This window comes from Coregonus clupeaformis, chromosome 35 (genome assembly GCF_020615455.1).
Source record: "Coregonus clupeaformis isolate EN_2021a chromosome 35, ASM2061545v1, whole genome shotgun sequence".
Lineage (NCBI taxonomy): Eukaryota > Metazoa > Chordata > Actinopteri > Salmoniformes > Salmonidae > Coregonus > Coregonus clupeaformis.
The window spans coordinates 26,978,154-26,997,777 of NC_059226.1; the positions used below are offsets into that span (position 1 = coordinate 26,978,154).

The window sequence follows — 19,624 nt, forward strand, 5'->3', positions numbered from 1 at the left end:
CATAGGGTAAAACCCCTATGGGAAAACTGAATGGGATGGAGGGATGGATAGAAATAGAGATAATATACAGAAAGCTACCATTGCTGCAATGATAGAACACATTTTACACTCTAGGGACATAAACCTTTAAAAATAATCACTAAGGGACATTTTCACCCTAAGTGAGCCCCCTAGCTCGTTGACTATAAGATCTACAGATTAATTCAGTAAATGTTTTATCAATGTGTGTGTATGATTGTACAGGTGTGTATATTTTAGATGTGTTTGTATTGTTGTGTATTGTTAGATATTACTGCACTGTTGGAGCTAGGAGCACAAGCATTTCTACACCCGCAATAACATCTGCTAAATACAGTACCAATCAAAAGTTTGGACACACCTGCTCATTCAAGGGGTTTTTCTTTATTTGTGCTATTTTCTACATTGTAGAATAATAGTGAAGACATCAAAACTATAATTTGTTTTTCAACAGGACAATGACCCAAAACACACCTCCAGGCTGTGTAAGGGCTATTTGACCAAGAAGGAGAGAGATGGAGTGCTGCATCAGATGACCTGGCCTCCACAATCACCCGACCTCAAACCAATTGAGATGGTTTGGGATGAGTTGGACCGCAGAGTGAAGGAAAAGCAGCCAACAAGTGCTCAGCATATGTGGGAACTACTTCAAGACTGTTGGAAAAGCATTCCAGGTGAAGCTGGTTGAGAGAATGCCACGTGTGCAAAGCTGTCATCAAGGCAAAGGGTGGCTACTTTGATAAAAAAAAGATAAAAAATTAAGAAAAACCCTGGAATGAGTAGATGTGTCCAAACTTTTGACTGGTACTGTATGTGTATGCAAGCAATACAATTTGATGATTAGAGTGTGTGTTTGTGTGTGAGTACAAGTGCATTGGTTTGTGTGTGTGGGTTTGCAATTGGTGGAGGGTGGTATGTGCATTAACATTAGTGAAGTAACACATAAAACATTGGTTTAGGTGTTATTACATGATCGGTTGAAGTCATTGTTATTCATCCAAAAAAAGGTTACTCACCTGATAATGTAACTTATTACATTAAATGGAAAAGTTATTACTATAACAATTCAACATGTTATATAACCTGACAAGATATTACATTTACCGTTTTTTTCCCATTACAAATCTAAAAGTTATTACATTAACCGTTGTTACAAGACACAGTATGCATAGTTCTTGCCTTGACCTCATAGATATTATTATCCAATGAATCATTGATTAGTTTTAGGAGCATTTTAATCTATTTAGATAATGATTATAAAAATATCAAATTAAAGTGATAACTTCTTGTTTAGAAGATAATGGATTGAATGTATTGATCAATTGAATACATGAATATACACCTATTGTTGAAACATTATTCTACATAATGACATTTAATAATAATGGTATCATGAGTATATGAAAGAAGATACAATTATCAACATCCCCCCAACACACACAGGTTCACTATGACATTTTCTATGATAACATTTATCCATTTAGATCCCAATGTGTGATATTACATAGAGACAGGGGGGACCTGATCCTAGATCAGAGCTGCATATTATGCTCCTCAGAGGTTACCATGGTGATCAGAATAAGTAACCTGATTTAAGAATGGGAGATGGATATGACTGTTCACTAGATGTTTTCTATTGATCCTTTATTTAGGGATCTGGAACCGGTGCTGGATAGGAGGGAGATGAAATACATCATGTTTGTGCTTTTTGGTGTTTTCTCATTGGCCCTAAATGAACAAAGCTCTTCCCACATATACCTATCTAAGGGTTCTCTCTAGTGTGTGTTCGCTGGTGTATAGTCAGATGTACTGATAGAGCAAAGCTCTTCCCACACTGATCACAGCTAAAATGTTTCTCTCCTGTGTGTGTTCGCTGGTGTGAATTCAGACTCCCTGAATGACTGAAGCTCTTCCCACACTGATCACAGCTATAAGGCTTCACTCCAGTGTGTGTTCGCTGGTGTGAATTCAGATTCCCTAATTGACTGAAGCTCTTCCCACACTGATCACAGCTATAAGGCTTCTCTCCAGTGTGTGTTCGCAGGTGTGAATTCAGATTCCATAATTGACTGAAGCTCTTCCCACACTGATCACAGCTATAAGGCTTCTCTCCAGTGTGTGTTCGCAGGTGTTTAGTCAGCTGTGCAGAGCAAGCAAAGCTCTTCCCACACTGACCACAGCTATAAGGCTTCTCTCCTGTGTGTATGCGCTGGTGTATAGTCAGGGAGCAAGCTACAGCAAAGATCTTCCCACAATGATAACAGCTATAAGGCTTCTCTCCAGTGTGTGTTCGCAGGTGTACAGCCAGTTGGCCTGAATGACTGAAGCTCTTCCCACACTGATCACAGCTATAAGGCTTCTCTCCAGTGTGTGTTAGCTGGTGTGAATTCAGGTTCCCTGAATGCCTGAAGCTCTTCCCACACTGACCACAGCTATAAGGCTTCTCTCCTGTGTGTATGCGCTGGTGTCTAGTCAGAAGTACTGATCGAGAAAAGCTCTTCCCACACTGATCACAGCTATAAGGCTTCTCTCCTGTGTGAATGCGCTGGTGTCTAGTCAGATGTACTGATCGAGCAAAGCTCTTCCCACACTGATCACAGCTATAAGGCTTCTCTCCTGTGTGTGTTCGCAGGTGTCTAGTCCGCTGTCCTGAGCAAGCAAAGCTCTTCCCACACTGACCACAGCTATAAGGCTTCTCTCCTGTGTGTGTTCGCAGGTGTCTAGTCAGCTGTCCTGAGCAAGCAAAGCTCTTCCCACACTGATCACAGCAATAAGGCTTCTCTCCTGTGTGTGTTCGCAGGTGTCTAGTCAGCTCTCCTGAGCAAGCAAAGCTCTTCCCACACTGATCACAGCTATAAGGCTTCTCTCCTGTGTGTGTTCGCAGGTGTCTAGTCAGCTCTCCTGAGCAAGCAAAGCTCTTCCCACACTGATCACAGCTATAAGGCTTCTCTCCAGTGTGTGTTCGCAGGTGTCTATTCAGGTATTCTGATAGAGCAAAGCTCTTCCCACACTGATCACAGCTATAAGGCTTCTCTCCAGTGTGTATTCGCTGGTGTGAATTCAGACTCCCTGATTGCCTGAAGCTCTTCCCACAATGACCACAGATATAAGGCTTCTCTCCTGTGTGTATGCGCTGGTGTATAGTCAGACGTACTGATCGAGCAAAGCTCTTCCCACACTGATCACAGCTATAAGATTTCTCTCCAGTGTGTATTCGCTGGTGTGAATTCAGGCTCCCTGATTGCCTGAAGCTCTTCCCACAATGACCACAGCTATAAGGCTTCTCTCCTGTGTGTATGCGCTGGTGTATAGTCAGACGTACTGATCGAGCAAAGCTCTTCCCACACTGATCACAGCTAAAAGGTTTCTCTCCAGTGTGTGTCAGCTTGTGTATGTTTAGAGCTCCCAAAAAAGCAAAGCATTTCCCACAATCAACGCAGGGGTAAGGCCTCTCCCCTGTATGAATTCTCTGATGACATTTTAAGGTGTGAGAGGCAGTGAAACTCTTCCCACAATGAGAGCAGCAGTACGGTTTCTCTCCGTTGTTAATCCGCTGTTGAATTATGACTCCACTCCGGCTTCTGAAACTCTTCCCACAGTCAGAAGACCAGTGGTTAGGTTTCTTCCTTGTATGTCTCTGCTGGTGTTTCTTGAGATGTTCTGATCTGGAGAGACTCTTCTCTGTCTGGTCAGCAACATGATGTGGTTGAGGCGCCCCAGATGATAAGCCCCTCCCACTGAGAGAACGACGGTTTGGGGTGTCCCCTGTGAAACAAAGACATTGAATAACTAGGTTTTGGAAATATGGGTCCATAAACAAATACTATAACAATGTTCATAAATGTGTTATTTAGCAGACACTTTTATCCAGAGCGACTTAAAGGAGCATTTAGGGTTAAGTACCTTGCTCAAGGGCACAGACAGATTTTCCACCTAGACGGCTTAGAGATCCAAACCAGCAACCTTTCAATTTGTGGCCCAACGCTCTTAACCACTAGATTACCTGCCGCCCTTATCATCAATATACAGTGAGGGAAAAAAGTATTTGATCCCCTGCTGATTTTGTACGTTTGTCCACTGACAAAGAAATGATCAGTCTATAATTTTAATGGTAGGTTTATTTGAACAGTGAGAGACAGAATAACAACAACAAAAATCCAGAAAAACGCATGTCAAAAATGTTATAAATTGATTTGCATTTTAATGAGGGAAATAAGTATTTGACCCCCTCTCAATCAGAAAAATGTCTGGCTCCCAGGTGTCTTTTATACAGGTAACGAACTGAGATTAGGAGCACACTCTTAAAGGGAGTGCTCCTAATCTCAGTTTGTTACCTGTATAAAAGACACCTGTCCACAGAAGCAATCAATCAATCAGATTCCAAACTCTCCACCATAACCAAGACCAAAGAGCTCTCCAAGGATGTCAGGGACAAGATTGTAGACCTACACAAGGCTGGAATGGGCTACAAGACTGTCGCCAAGCAGCTTGATGAGAAGGTGACAACAGTTGGTGCGATTATTCGCAAATGGAAGAAACACAAAATAACTGTCAATCTCCCTCGGCCTGGGGCTCCATGTAAGATCTCACCTCGTGGAGTTGCAATGATCATGAGAACGGTGAGGAATCAGCCCAGAACTACACAGGGGGATCTTGTCAATGATCTCAAGGCAGCTGGGACCATAGTCACCAAGAAAACAATTGGTAACACACTACGCCGTGAAGGACTGAAATCCTGCAGCGCCCGCAAGGTCCCCCTGCTCAAGAAAGCACATATACAGGGCCGTCTGATGTTTGCCAATGAACATCTGAATGATTCAGAGGAGAACTGGGTGAAAGTGTTGTGGTCAGATGAGACCAAAATCGAGCTCTTTGGCATCAACTCAACTCGCCGTGTTTGGAGGAGGAGGAATGCTGCCCATGACCCCAAGAACACCATCCCCACCATCAAACATGAAGGTGGAATCATTATGGTTTGGGGGTGTTATTCTGCTAAGGGGATAGGACAACTTCAACGCATCAAAGGGACGATTGACAGGGCCATGTATCATCAAATCTTGGGTGAGAACCTCCTTCCTTCAGCCAGGGCATTGAAAATGGGTTGTGGATGGGTATTCCAGCATGACAATGACCCAAAACACACGGCCAAGGCAACAAAGGAGTGGCTCAAGAAGAAGCACATTAAGGTCCTAGAGTGGCCTAGCCAGTCTCCAGACCTTAATCCCATAGAAAATCTGTGGAGGGAGCTGAAGGTTTGAGTTGCCAAACATCAGCCTCAAAACCGTAATGACTTGGAGAAGATCTGCAAAGAGGAGTGGAACAAAATCCCTCCTGAGATGTGTGCAAACCTGGTGGACAACTACAAGAAACGTCTGACCTCTGTGATTGCCAACAAGGGTTTTGCCACCAAGTAAGTCATGTTTTGCAGAGGGGTCAAATACTTATTTCCCTCATTAAAATGCAGATCAATTTATAACATTTTTGACATGCGTTTTTCTGAATTTTTTGTTGTTGTTATTCTGTCTCTCACTGTTCAAATAAACCTACCATTAAAATTATAGACTGATCATGTCTTTGTCAGTGGGCAAACGTACAAAATCAGCAGGGGATCAAATACTTTTTTCCCTCACTGTACACTCAGTGGCCAGTTGATTAGGTACACCCCCCTCCATTCACAAAATTGGATCGACAATTAACTGGCCATTGAGTGTTTTACTGTTTATAAATCAATTAACAGAAGTTGCAGAAGCAGATTGTAGTCTAATCCACACACCCCATTGTTCTTACTTGATGAAATCAAATCTCCATCACCCTCCTCGTGTCCTTCTCTTACAGTTCCACTCTGCCCTGGTGTTTTCCTGCAGTCGACCAGCCACACAGACACCCTCTTCAGACCCAGCAGTAAGGCTCTACCGGGAGAGTTGTGACCAGGGGACTCCAGCAGGGTGGAGGGCGACGGGCTAGCTCTGTCCTGGTGACCACAGGAAGTATTGTACATAGAATATCATTAGACCAAACATTTGGTTACTTTAGTCTAAATCTCTGATTGATTGGGTGCATCCTTAAAATATCTCCTTTCTCCTGAACTGTACAATCGTTCACTACTTTCCACAAATGTACAGCTTTTTTCAAATCACTTTTTGAAAGATGCTAACACCTGCGAAATCGTGATTTGTTCAAATAACCAGTGAGGAAAAACCTAAACACCTGAACTACTGCTACTCATTATCCCACTATTGGAGCATGTTGAGAAAAATTTCAGTTATAGTTTCAGTATCCTTATACACTACATGAATAGAATAAACCATCAGATATAGGGGTATTGTGGCATGTAGCAGAAGCCTACAGTAAAAAGGTATTGGTGTAGCTTTGTGCAATTTCTGCCCCATGCAACATTACTCAATTTCAACTTTTCTATGTGACTTGTTACTGTAACATCATCATCTAAAATCAGCTCACAGTGTAACATTATTCCGATAATGAGTGGAATAAACAAATTTACCACCCAAGTATTTCAGCAGTGCATTGTACACTACACCATCATTTCAAATGGTAGCACAGTGACCCACTTTGCCCTACTGTATAGAAGCACACTGGCTGAAGAAGGATAATGTAGTTTTTACAGCCAAATCCATAAATTATTTGGTTTTACCTTCCAACCTAAATTAATTTAATGTCAATTCATACAGTTTTCAAACTGTACGTAAACTAGACACTATACAATTTTGTCTTCGTAGTTCAGTTTAGCAGTTTGATGAAATTATAGTTAAATGTATTGTTAACAAATGACAGGAAAATATTTTCGAAAGTAATCAATTGAAAATGGCCTAAGAGTTTGAAACCTATTTTTGTGCTGAGAGTTGTGAAAACTTACCACATACTTGTGAAAATCGCAACTAACAGAAAAGTAATGGGCTAGTGGGATTATCCACCATATGTTTTATACCAGTCATTTCCTTTAAAATCAGTGAAGGGAAGTGAACAAGTGCACACTTTGGGAGGAAGGAAAGATAATGAGGGATTCCTTAACATTGTATCTATGCAGAAGTGGAGCTAGTGTGAGGACCATTGGTGCAACTGTTCCTGCAGATAAAAAAACAAACTTTGATGTAGGCCTACCATTATTGAACACTATAAAACATTATTTAACACCATAACATTATTTAACACTTTAAAATACGGCAAAATTGAGATGATTAAATTCAACCCTGGAATTGGTCTAGGCGGTTGTTGCTTATTTTATAAAGCAATGTACCAGAGGTGTGGACTCGAGTCATGTGACTTGGACTCGAGTCAGACTCGAGTCATGAATTTGATGACTTCAGACTCGACTCGACAAAATGTACAAAGACTTGCAACTCGACTTGGACTTTAACATCAATGACTCGTGACTTGACTTGGACTTGCGCCTTATGACTCGAGAAGACTTGCTACGAGGACTTGTAATGACTTGCAAAGGCTTGCTAAGAGGACTTGAAATGACTCGAAACTAAAATGTAGGACTTTGGACTCGACTTGAGACTTGATGGCTTTGACTTTTGACTCGACTTGGGACTTGCCTCATCTTTGACTCGACTTGACTCGGGACTCGAGGGCAAAGACTTGAGACTTACTTGTGACTTGCATAACAATGACTTTGTCCCACCTCTGCAATGTACCCTACAACTGTCTGTCACGATACCTCCTTGAGGGCCCCCCTGGGACCGGTGGCTGCACTGCTGGTTAGGGAAGGACCAGGGTCTTCACATACTAAGTTATTTATTAATTAAAATATTTTAAATTAAGTTAACACACTGCCGGGATTTGAGGTAGGCCTATCCAAGAAGAATCCAACAATGACGCAATTTGTCTACATTTTAAACAGTCCAATAAATATTTAAGCACGAAAAACATTCCAAAGAACAGAATAGCATATTCTGAGTTTAAAGGTAGACTCAGCAATATGACGTAGGCTAGATGCACAAAGTAAACAGCATAGTGGGTTAATTTCCGCAATAACCAAGAACGTTGAAGTGTGAGGCTAAACTTCTCCACTGTTTTGGTCCCATGGCTAGCATCCTGGAACAGCGTGAAGCGTACCCTTTCATATGTGCAGATACTGTGTGTGGCTGAGTGAGAGCGAAGTCTTGCATCTCGCTCATTGCAATATCTGCAGTGCTACTTGTGGCGTCATTTAGCCGAGTCTGCCTTTAATGTAGCATATTTTACAGTCGCTATGCAATTTAGTAGACACATATCCCTGTGCCCTTAACAGTGTCAAGAAATCTATTTTATAGTAAAACTGTTTTAAGTGAAAAGTAGGCATTGGTCTGAATCTGAAAAAGGACATTCCCATGAGCACCACAATCCCTACTCCACCCATGCTCTACCAAGGTTTTCCAGCACACAGCTTTGACCTACTACAGTAGCTATGTTGGTCTATTGTACTTTAAACAATGTTTATGCAGGTTGCTTATGAGTCAAGCATTCTCAAAAAGCCCAATTCCGACTCTTAGAGGAGGTGCTCCTACACTGTGATTTTTACTGCATACAATGATCCTTCACACACACACTAATCCCATTCCACTACCATTTCAAGCTTTTATTTTAAATTATACTGAACAAAAATATAAAAACGCAACCATTGTTTTAGCAATACATGTCATTGAGATAAAATATTTAACAAATATCCAAAATACAGTGGGGGAAAAAAGTATTTAGTCAGCCACCAATTGTGCAAGTTCTCCCACTTAAAAAGATGAGAGAGGCCTGTAATTTTCATCATAGGTACACGTCAACTATGAGAGACAAAATGAGAAGAAAAAAAATCCAGAAAATCACATTGTAGGATTTGTAATGAATTTATTTGCAAATTATGGTGGAAAATAAGTATTTGGTCAATAACAAAAGTTTCTCAATACTTTGTTATATACCCTTTGTTGGCAATGACACAGGTCAAACGTTTTCTGTAAGACTTCACAAGGTTTTCACACACTGTTGCTGGTATTTTGGCCCATTCCTCCATGCAGATCTCCTCTAGAGCAGTGATGTTTTGGGGCTGTCGCTGGGCAACACGGACTTCCAACTCCCTTCAAACATTTTCTATGGGGTTGAGATCTGGAGACTGGCTAGGCCACTCCAGGACCTTGAAATGCTTCTTACGAAGCCACTCCTTCGTTGCCCGGGCGGTGTGTTTGGGATAATTGTCATGCTGAAAGACCCAGCCACGTTTCATCTTCAATGCCCTTGCTGATGGAAGGAGGTTTTCACACAAAATCTCACGATACATGGCCCCATTCATTCTGTCCCTTTCGCAGCGAAAAACAGCCCCAAAGCATGATGTTTCCACCCCCATGCTTCACAGTAGGTATGGTGTTCTTTGGATGCAACTCAGCATGCTTTGTCCTCCAAACACGACGAGTTGAGCTTTTACCAAAAAGTTATATTTTGGTTTCATCTGACCATATGACATTCTCCCAATCCTCTTCTGGATCATCCAAATGGACTCTAGCAAACTTCAGACGGGCCTGGACATGTACTGGCTTAAGCAGGGGGACACATCTGGCACTGCAGGATTTGAGTCCCTGGCGGCGTAGTGTGTTACTGATGGTAGGCTTTGTTACTTTGGTCCCAGCTCTCTGCAGGTCATTCACTAGGTCCCCCAGTGTGGTTCTGGGATTTTTGCTCACCGTTCTTGTGATCATTTTGACCCCAAGGGGTGAGATCTTGCGTGGAGCCCCAGATCAAGGGAGATTATCAGTGGTCTTGTATGTCTTCCATTTCCTAATAATTGCTCCCACAGTTGATTTCTTCAAACCAAGCTGCTTACCTATTGCAGATTCAGTCTTCCCAGCCTGGTGCAGGTCTACAATTTTGTTTCTGGTGTCCTTTGACAGCTCTTTGGTCTTGGCCATAGTGGAGTTTGGAGTGTGACTGTTTGAGGTTGTGGACAGGTGTCTTTTATACTCATAACAAGTTCAAACAGGTGCCATTAATACAGGTAACGAGTGGAGGACAGAGGAGCCTCTTAAAGAAGAAGTTACAGGTCTGTGAGAGCCAGAAATCTTGCTTGTTTGTAGGTGACCAAATACTTATTTTCCACCATAATTTGCAAATAAATTCATTAAAAATCCTACAATGTGATTTTCTGGATTTTTTATCCTCAATTTGTCTGTCATAGTTGACGTGTACCTATGATGAAAATTACAGGCCTCTCTCATCTTTTTAAGTGGGAGAACTTGCACAATTGGTGGCTGACAAAATACTTTTTTCCCCCGCTGTATGGGCTAGTCCAGCATCCAGATCAAAGCTGTAAAAACAATCAAGCCGGTCAATTGGCAGAATCAAGCCGGTCAATTGGCAGAATTATTGCGTTTATATTTTTGTTCAGTGTATATGAAAGCAAGCTTTGCTTTTATCCTTACAAGACCGTCATAATTAACTGACCGAGCGGTTTTGTCTTGTGTAATGTGGTGCCTGCCTGTATTTCCTTAAACCATTGTTTTAGCAATACATGTCATTGAGATAAAATATTTAACAAATATCCAAAATATGGGCTAGTCCAGCATCCAGATCAAAGCTGTAAAAACAATCAAGCCGGTCAATTGGCAGAATTGTTAGTTTGGCACTGTTGATCTAAACAGATTTGGATTAAAATGTCAAGATTTGGATTAAAATGTCAAGAAGACAGGAGAAGGCGCATACTTAAACTGGTGAGTTTGTCCTGATGCTAGCCAACATGCATTTGTTCCTACATGTGTATTTGTTTTCTCAGATACAGTTTGAGTTGTGTCCTGTCTGACAGTGAAATATACAGTTGAAGTCGGAAGTTTACATACACTTAGGTTGGAGTAATTAAAATATATTTTTCAACCACTCCACAGAGTTCTTGTTAACAAACTATAGTTTGGTAAGTCAGTTAGGACATCTACTTTGTGCATGACAAGTACATTTTTCCAACAATTGTTTACAGACAGATTACTTCACTTATAATTCACTGTATCACGATTCCAGTGGGTCAGAAGTTTACATACACTAAGTTGACTGTGCCGTTAAACAGCTTGGAAAATTCCAGAAAATGATATTGTGGCTTTAGAAGCTTCTGATAGGCTAATTGACATAATTTGAGTCAATTGGAGGTGTACCTGTGGATGTATTTCAATGCCTACCTTCAAACTCAGTGCCTCTTTGCTTGACATCATGGGAAAATGAAAAGAAATCAGCCTAGACCTCAAAAAACATTGTACACCTCCACAAGTCTGGTTCATCCTTGGGAGCAATTTCCAAACGCCTGAAGGTACAACGTTCATCTCTACAAGCAATAGTACGCAAGTATAAACACCATGGGACAACGCAGCCATCATACCGCTCAGGAAGGAGACGCGTTCTGTCTCCTAGAGATGAACGTACTTTGGTCGAAAAGTGCAAATCAATCCCAGAACAACAGCAAAGGACCTTGTGAAGATGCTGGAGGAAACAGGTACAAAAGTATCTATATCCACAGTAAAACAAGTCCTATATCGACATAACCTGAAAGGCCGCTCAGCAAGGAAGAAGCCACTGCTCCAAAACCACCATAAAAAAGCCAGACTACGGTTTGCAACTGCACATAGGGACAAAGATCGTACTTTTTGGAGAAATGTCCTCTGGTCTGATGAAACAAAAATATAACTGTTTGGCCATAATGATCATCATTATGTTTGGAGGGAAAAGGGGAACGCTTGCAAGCCAAAGAACACCATGGCAGCATCATGCTGTGGGGGTGCATTGCTGCAGGAGGGACCGGTGCACTTCAAAAAATAGATGGCATCATGAGGAAGGAAAATTATGTGGATATATTGAAGCAACATCTCAAGACATCAGTCAGGAAGTTAAAGCTTGGTCGCAAATGGGTCTTCCAAATGGACAATGACCCCAAGCATACTTCCAAAGTTGTGGCAAAATGGCTTAAGGACAACAAAGTCAAGGTATTGGAGTGGCCATCACAAAGCCCTGACCTCAATCCTATAGAACATTTGTGGGCAGAACTGAAAAAGCGTGTGCATTGCAAGGAGGCCTACAAACCTGACTCAGTTACACCAGCTCTGCCAGGAGAAATGGGCCAACATTCCCCCAACTTATTGTGGGAAGCTTTTGGAAGGCTACCTGAAACGTTTGACCCAAGTTAAACAATTTAAAGGCAATGCTACCAAATACAAATTGAGTGTATGTAAACTTCTGACCCACTGGGAACGTGCTGAAAGAAATAAAAGTTGAACTAAATCATTCTCTCTACTATTATTCTGACATTTCACATTATTAAAATAAAGTGGTGATCCTAACTGACCTAAGACATGGAATTTCTTACTAGGATTAAATTTCAGGAATTGTGAAAAACTGAGTTTAAATATATTTGGCTTTAAAAACTTCTGACTTCAACTGTAGCTAGCTCTTAGCATAGCTTGTTCTATGGAGTAGATAGCTAGCTAGTGTTGCAAAAGTCCATTGCATTGCATGCATTGTAAGGTAGCAGCATGACAATTTGGTTTTGAACTGATGTAGCTATGTTTTGAAAAAAAAATTATGAGTGGCATTTGGACATGAACTAGCTATCATTAGCTAGCTTCTGTGTCCGTGTTGTCTGGTTCTAACTAACTAGCTAGCTACTTTCAGCTAACTCGTGTTAGCTAGCTAAAGAGGCTAGCTGCTGGACATTGGACAAGCAAGCTAACGTTAGCTAATAGCAGCTGTATTGTTGCCAAGTATCCACGTTGCTGACCAGGTTAGATAGAACTCAGATTTGGCTCAAATTAAGTTAGCATTGTCAGAAATGCTACAAAAAGGTAGCACATCGTTGGTTCTTAATGGACAGAAATAAAAAAAAACAGTTGCACCTACAAACTTAGTCAAATGGTCACTTTATGGAAACTATAGTGCAATTTAAGAAAGTTGGGGCACATGTCCACCCTATCCCCAGTGAAAGTTGCACCCCTGGTTTTTGGTATATTTTAGTTGTCACGGTTGTAGACTAAGCATAGGTGATTAGATGAAATGGTGCTTGAATAGTGGAGGCAGCGCCTGTTTTCTTTGCCACTTGCGGTAACTAAATCAATAGTTGTTTAGTAGGCCGAAAACATTAACTTGCTTGACCATTCTGTAGGTCACGTAACTGTTTGTTACATGCAACATGTTTTATAAACTCAACCAGACAGATGTTCCTCTCCGGTTTTATGAATGAAAAAAAGGTGTGGTTGAATTTATTTTGCCACTGTCTTCTTGTCTCGGCTGTGTCAAGGCATATAAAGTAACAGGTCATATAACAAAAAACGCAATTATCACAACAAATATGTTGTAATATGGCGATTTTTCTGAATTGGCTTCCCTGGTGATTTTACCAACACCCCTACTGCTAGGTGTAGGCTTGGACTCATTTCTCCATGGTTCTGACTTTAGCTGCTCTTTGCGCATTGCCTTGTATCAATCTGTAGGCAACTTTGCTGAAGGCCAAAATATACCAAGAGTTTACTACCACCAGATGATGAAAACTAGGCCTATACATGTTATACACCACAGTAGGCATACTGTTAATAAAAGTAAACCAAACTTACCTGATCCATCGTGGAAGCTATTCTTTCTTCAGCGTTTCTTCAAATAAAAAAACCTCAAGAGTAAATCTGTAGCTAGCCTACACTAGTTACTTTCTTTGTCACAGCTAGACCAGAGCAATCAAACGTCCTTTTAAATATCGAAATTCGATTTAAGTTGTGACAAATAAACGTCTAATGTAGGCTAATCGTATTTCAGAAAGATCTTGGATAATATTTTACCTGATCTATTAGAGTCAATGAAACGTTCAACACCCTATTCACCAAGAATCCTGATATCTGTTATCGTCTACCTCTACCTCTACCCGAGAGCCACTTGGAACAACATCCTCATCGAGAGTCCAGATAGTAATAATTTACTGAGGCCCAGTAAGGGTAGCTTATACAATACCAGACTGATTACAGCAGCGCTATCTGTGCAGCGAAGCAGTAAAACCCGATGTATGTTCAATCCGACGTCTGCAGTGGCCATGAGGCATTTAAAGCAATGCAACCTCCGCAGTAGTCAGTGGATGTATACTTCTTCCGATTCACAGAGTAGAGCAGACTGAAGGAAGTGGGCTTCTTCTTTGGTATTATTGCGGTCCGCAAACAATTGTTATAGGTGCATGCCGCTACGAATTGCATTTGGCTGTGTGTCAGCCTACTGTGCTGTAGTATTAATTAATTACACTTTGTGAAAAACCAACACCAATTAAAAAGCTCATCATTATTCCACTGCTTCGGCCCTCTGATCCTACACCAGGCCAGCAGCCTGAGAGGACAGGATATTATCGTTCAAAACACCTTGTAACTCTGCAGTAAAATATTGTACACCGAAGTACTTGTTTGTATGTTAAATAACGAGGCAGAGGCATTGATGCGAGTAACCAGTCTTGTTCAGTATATTGCAATACATCCGGGTAAGTACACCGGTAAAACACTGGAGTTGCAGTAATGAACATTTACCAACAGATGGCATCATTGTACCATCTTCCACCCATAACAGTACTTCTCTGCAGCTGCCACCAAAAAATTTATCCACTCTACCTCAATACTTGCTGTACCTTCCTGACTATTTTTTACATTTACATTTTTTGTCATTTAGCAGACGCTCTTATCCTGAGCGACTTACAGGGGCAATTAGGGTTAAGTGCCTTGCTCAAGGGCACATCGACAGATTTTTCACCTAGTCGGCTCTGGGATTAGAACCAGCGACCTTTCGGTTACTGGCACAACGCTCTTAACCACTAAGCTACCTGCCACCCCTATGTATGGCACATTTCTTCCCCTCTTCCATAAGGCCCCATCATCTGCAAATAACAACCTCCCTATATCCGGCTGTACCTGAGAGTAAACATCATTGATCCTTATTGAGAGCAACAGAGGACTAATCACGCTCCCCTGTGGTGTACCGTTGTAAACCAAGTAGCTGTCTGAAAAAGACTTCCCCACCCTCACCTGGATAGCCCTTCCAAACAGGAAATCCTTTATCCAGTTGTACGTTCTTCCTCCTACCCCCATAATATCAAACTTGATTAACAATCCCTCCTTCCACATCAAATCATATGCCTTCTCCACTTTAAAAAAGACAGCTACAATAGTCTCCTTGTTCACCTGAGTCTTCATGACCTCTGCTTCTAAGCAGAGAACTGGATCTGTAGTTGCCGTACCCTTCCTGAACCCACTCTGATGTGGCGATACTAGCCCTCTGTTCTCCAGGATGCAAGTTAGCCTCTCCATAATCATATGCAGGGACGGCCTGTTCAATAGGGCGATATGGGCGACGCACTGCCAAACGGGAAAAGGAAGGGATTTTTTTTCTAATCAATTATATCACGGCAACAGTATTTATCAGTGTTCACGTCTGATCTGCCAGCCACTAAATGTCAAATCAGGCTAAAGTCGTGCTTCAAATGGCCCCGCCCGTTTTTGGGGCGATTTCAGTCAGGTTGAAAATCGCCCAGAAGTCTCTCATAGCCTGTCATGTAAAATCAATTTTTTTCAAATTTCAAAGCTTTCAATACATTCTCTATGGGTGTCTGTGGGCTTGCACTTACGCGCTTTCGTCATACGTGACGTAACCATGAACGTAACTAAGACAATATCGGCTAGCAGCGTCTCTGTTGCGATCTGCAGTGTGGTGTTATTTTATGTTTTTAATTTGTAGACTTAGTTTACAAACATTCTGCCAACCATGGATTTCCAGTGGTTGGTTTTGGACTGATCTTGTTGATCGTGTACATACCCGCTACGAACGGACTAAATAATGAAAACGCTGCTGGCAGCGGAACCGGCTTCACCCTGGTCAGAGCGGACCGCGATCCTGGTAAGAGAGCGACTCTGTACCCCGACATTGAACTGCTTTCTGTGTCATTGCGACCTTACTATCTGCCCCGTGAGTTCCCCCAATTGTTTGTTACCGTTGTGTACTGTTGATAATCACAAGTTTACTGGAGAACTGAGACCAAGTAGAGTCTCAGGAACAGCATTGATTGAAAACAAACGCCCAACACAAAATGGTCATGCACAAGATTTTAGTCAGACCAAGCTATAACATTATATATTTACTACGACAATACATTCAACCAAAAGCTAATATAACAAAGGCATCAGAGATTATTTATAATCTGTCACAGAAACTGGAATCCATCTCCCCAGATCAGTCAATAAATGCTTCTGGTATTGACTTATATGCTGCCCCTGTCTTCATGTTGTTGCTGGACATATCTTTTTTAAAATGTGTGTAGGTCACCTAAATCATCAGAAAAATTGCCCCTCCTGAGAATTTTTTCAGGAGCCGCCACTGATCATATGTTCCATAATCTTACATACATGTGATGTTAAAGCTATTGGCCGATAGCTTGTTGGCTTCGTTGGATAGGAAGTAGTCAAGGATGGGAGTTTGTGTTTATACAGGAAGTACCGCCCCCACTTACCGTGAACCAATCATGTCAATGTCGAGCTATACGAGCTCGCCAGCTTGTAGTCTTAAAACTCGGAAATGATTTTATCTTTGGCTCATTCAGCCATCCCTATGGGAAAAATGTGGGTTTTGGAATAAACACTGAAAATAAGGTTACCACAAGCTTAGGAGATACATTTTTACATTTACATTTTAGTCATTTAGCAGACGCTCTTATCAAGAGCGACTTACAGTTAGTACGTTTTGTTCTATGAAATAATAGCAGTCAGTTAATATGACCTTTATGTCATTTATATGCTTTTTCTATTACATACATTCTTCAAAATTCACAAGAAGTGACATAAGTTGATAAAGATTATAGAACAAAACAAATAAGATCTCCTAAACCTGTGTTTACAACAGACCTGATTTTCGGCATTTATCAAAACACCTTACAAAAACACCATTAGTTTTCCCCATAGGTTTTGTCCAACGAACCATGGCAAAATTAGTGCCTATAACAAGATGGCATTACTATCTCTCTATAGAGCCCCACAGTGGCGAGTCATAATACCCATAAAACCTAGTGGTCAAACAGGGAAATGGTTCCAATTGTTTTCCACCATTCATTTTTCCTTTAGGAGATTTCCCATAGGGTTACCCTTGCGAGACATTTTGATAACCGTGTAAATCTCTCTCGGACAAGGTGACTTTTATCAATATAGTCGGCTCTATTTACTCTCAAATTTTGCAAATGCTAATTAGCATAAAAGTAGACATCATGAAAGACTACAAATCCCTGCAAACTCCTGGACATCATCTGTAGCTGACACCTTTGCTAACAGGTAGTGTAATTTTAAAACTTGCCCGTGACAGGTCACAGAATTGTCAATTTAAAGAAATGTAGCCAATTTATTCATTACTACATTTACAGGGGCTTGCAAAAGTATTCACCCCCCTTGCCATTTTTCCTATTTTGTTGCCTTACAACCTGGAATTGAAATTGATTTTTTGGAGGTTTGTATCATTTGATTTACACAACATGTCTACCACTTTGAAGATGCAAAATATTTTTTCTTGCAAACAAGACATAAGAATAAAAAACAGAAAACGCCTCCCCCCTACTTTGTAGAGCCACCTTTTGCAGCAATTACAGCTGCAAGTCTCTTGGGGTATGTCTCTATAAGCTTGGCACATCTAGCCACTGGGATTTTTGCCCATTGTTCAAGGCAAAACTGCTCCAACTCCTTCAAGTTGGATGGGTTCCACTGGTGTACAGCAATCTTTAAGTCATACCACAGATTCTCAATTGAATTGAGGTCTGGGCTTTGACTAGGCCATTCCAAGACATTTAAATGTTTCCCCTTAAACCACTCAAGTGTTGCTTTAGCAGTATGCTTAGGGTCATTGTCCTGCTGAAAGGTGAACCTCCGTCCCAGTCTCAAATCTCTGGAAGACTGAAACAGGTTTCCCTCAAGAATTTCCCTGTATTTAGCGCCATCCATCATTCCTTCAATTCTAACCAGTTTCCCAGTCCCTGCCAATGAAAAACATCACCACAGCATGATGCTGCAACCACCATGCTTCACTGTAGGGATGGTGTTCTCAGAGTGATGAGAGGTGTTGGGTTTGAGCCAGACAAAGCGTTTTCCTTGATGGCCAAAAAGCTCAATTTTAGTCTCATCTGACCAGAATACCTTCTTCCATGTGTTTGTGTATTCTCCCACATGGCTTTTGGCGAACACCAAAGGTGTTTGCTTATTGTTTTCTTTAAGCAATGGCTTTTTTTCTGGCCACTCTTCCGTAAAGCCCAGCTCTGTGGAGTGTACGGCTTAAAGTGGTCCTATAGACAGAAACTCCTATCTCCGCTGTGGAGCTTTGCAGCTCCTTCAGGGTTATCGTTGGTCTCTTTGTTGCCTCTCTGATTAATGCCCTCCTTGCCTGGTACAGGAGTTTTGGTGAGCGGCCCAATCTTGGCAGGTTTGTTGTGGTGCCATATTCTTTCAATTTTTTAATAATGGATTTAATGGTGCTCCGTGGGATGTTCAAAGTTTCGGATGTTATTTTATAACCCAACCCTGATCTGTACTTCTCCGCAACTTTGTCCCTGACCTGTTTGGAGAGCTCCTTGGTCTTCATGGTGCCGCTTGCGTGGTGTTGCAGAACAGGTGTAGATATACTGAGATCATGTGACAGATCATGTGACACTTAGATTGCACACAGGTGGACTTTATTTAACTAGTTATGTGACTTCTGAAGGTAATTGGTTGCACCAGATCTTATTTAGGGCTTCCATAGCAAAGGGGGTGAAAACATATCCACGCACCACTTTTCTGTTGTTTATTGTTTTGAATTTTCTGAAACATGTTATTTTTTTCAATTTCACTTCACCAATTTGGACTTATTTTGTGTATGTCCATTACATGAAATCCAAATAAAAATCAATTTAAATTACAGGCTGTAATGCAACAAAATAGGAAAAACGCCAACGGGGTGAATAGTTTTGCAAGGCACTGTAGCTATCATTAGATAGTTAATCCAGAGATTCTTACCTTTAATTCTAGGTCATTGATTGCAAGATATTAGCTCTTGGCCCTTAGTCTTTTAATAAATGCATAACGGTTAACCTGGACACTTGCATCTTATATTATTCTGAGTGGTGATGCAAGGCTTGCTATCTTGGTTAGATTCGTTGATACAATTACGGGCCTTTAGCATTCACATAATATTGGAGTCAGAGTCAAAATATGATTTGCTCTTCACCTTCTTCTGGCCACAGTCCATACTTGGTCCCTTACTCTTTCATTTACATTAATGATATTCACCTTTTCCAAATGTGTATTTTGGTCAAGTTTCGTCCAACTGACAATACATGACATTAAAAGTGACAGTCTCTAAGATGGAAACGGACGTTAGGGAACTAAAAAAGGAGAACAACCTTCTGAGAGAAACCTTACTAGACATCCAAACTAGATCGATGAGAGAAAATCTAGTACTTATGCGTATCCAGGAAAAGGGAGGGAGAAATAACAGAGAATATTATGAAGGACTTCCTACATACAACGCTACAAATCCCACTCGAGGCTGTTGATAAAATCCAACTTGAACGTGTACATCGTTTTGGAAAAAGAGGACAGAAATATGAGCGCCCCATCGTTGC

The 19,624-nt window shown here is 41.2% G+C and overlaps 1 protein-coding gene across 2 annotated transcripts; it reads right to left on the reverse strand.

Annotated features, from left to right (window-relative positions):
• Positions 1-1,361: 1,361 nt before the first annotated feature.
• Positions 1,362-14,354, reverse strand: LOC121551528 (zinc finger protein 883-like). Of its 2 annotated transcripts, XM_045210978.1 has the most exons (3): positions 13,584-14,354; positions 5,806-5,989; positions 1,362-3,783 (listed from the first exon to the last, which is right to left on the reverse strand). In XM_045210978.1, the coding sequence occupies exons 1-3, from the start codon at positions 13,590-13,592 to the stop codon at positions 1,781-1,783; spliced, it is 2,196 nt and encodes a 731-aa protein (XP_045066913.1). In that variant the 5' UTR covers positions 13,593-14,354; the 3' UTR covers positions 1,362-1,780. The 2 variants fall into 2 exon arrangements, with proteins under 2 accessions (XP_045066913.1, XP_045066912.1); XM_045210977.1 differs by lacking the exon at positions 13,584-14,354 and having other exon boundaries at positions 5,806-6,677.
• Between the last annotated feature and the right edge of the window lie 5,270 nt (positions 14,355-19,624).

Bases quoted from the DNA above. Each gene is read 5' to 3' on its own strand.
- LOC121551528 (XM_045210977.1), bottom strand. From the start codon at position 6,016: ATGTACAATACTTCCTGTGGTCACCAGGACAGAGCTAGCCCGTCGCCC. The intron at 3,784-5,805 runs GTAAGAACAATG...TTTGTTTCACAG, and splicing joins TGGAGATTTGATTTCATCAA to GGGACACCCCAAACCGTCGT.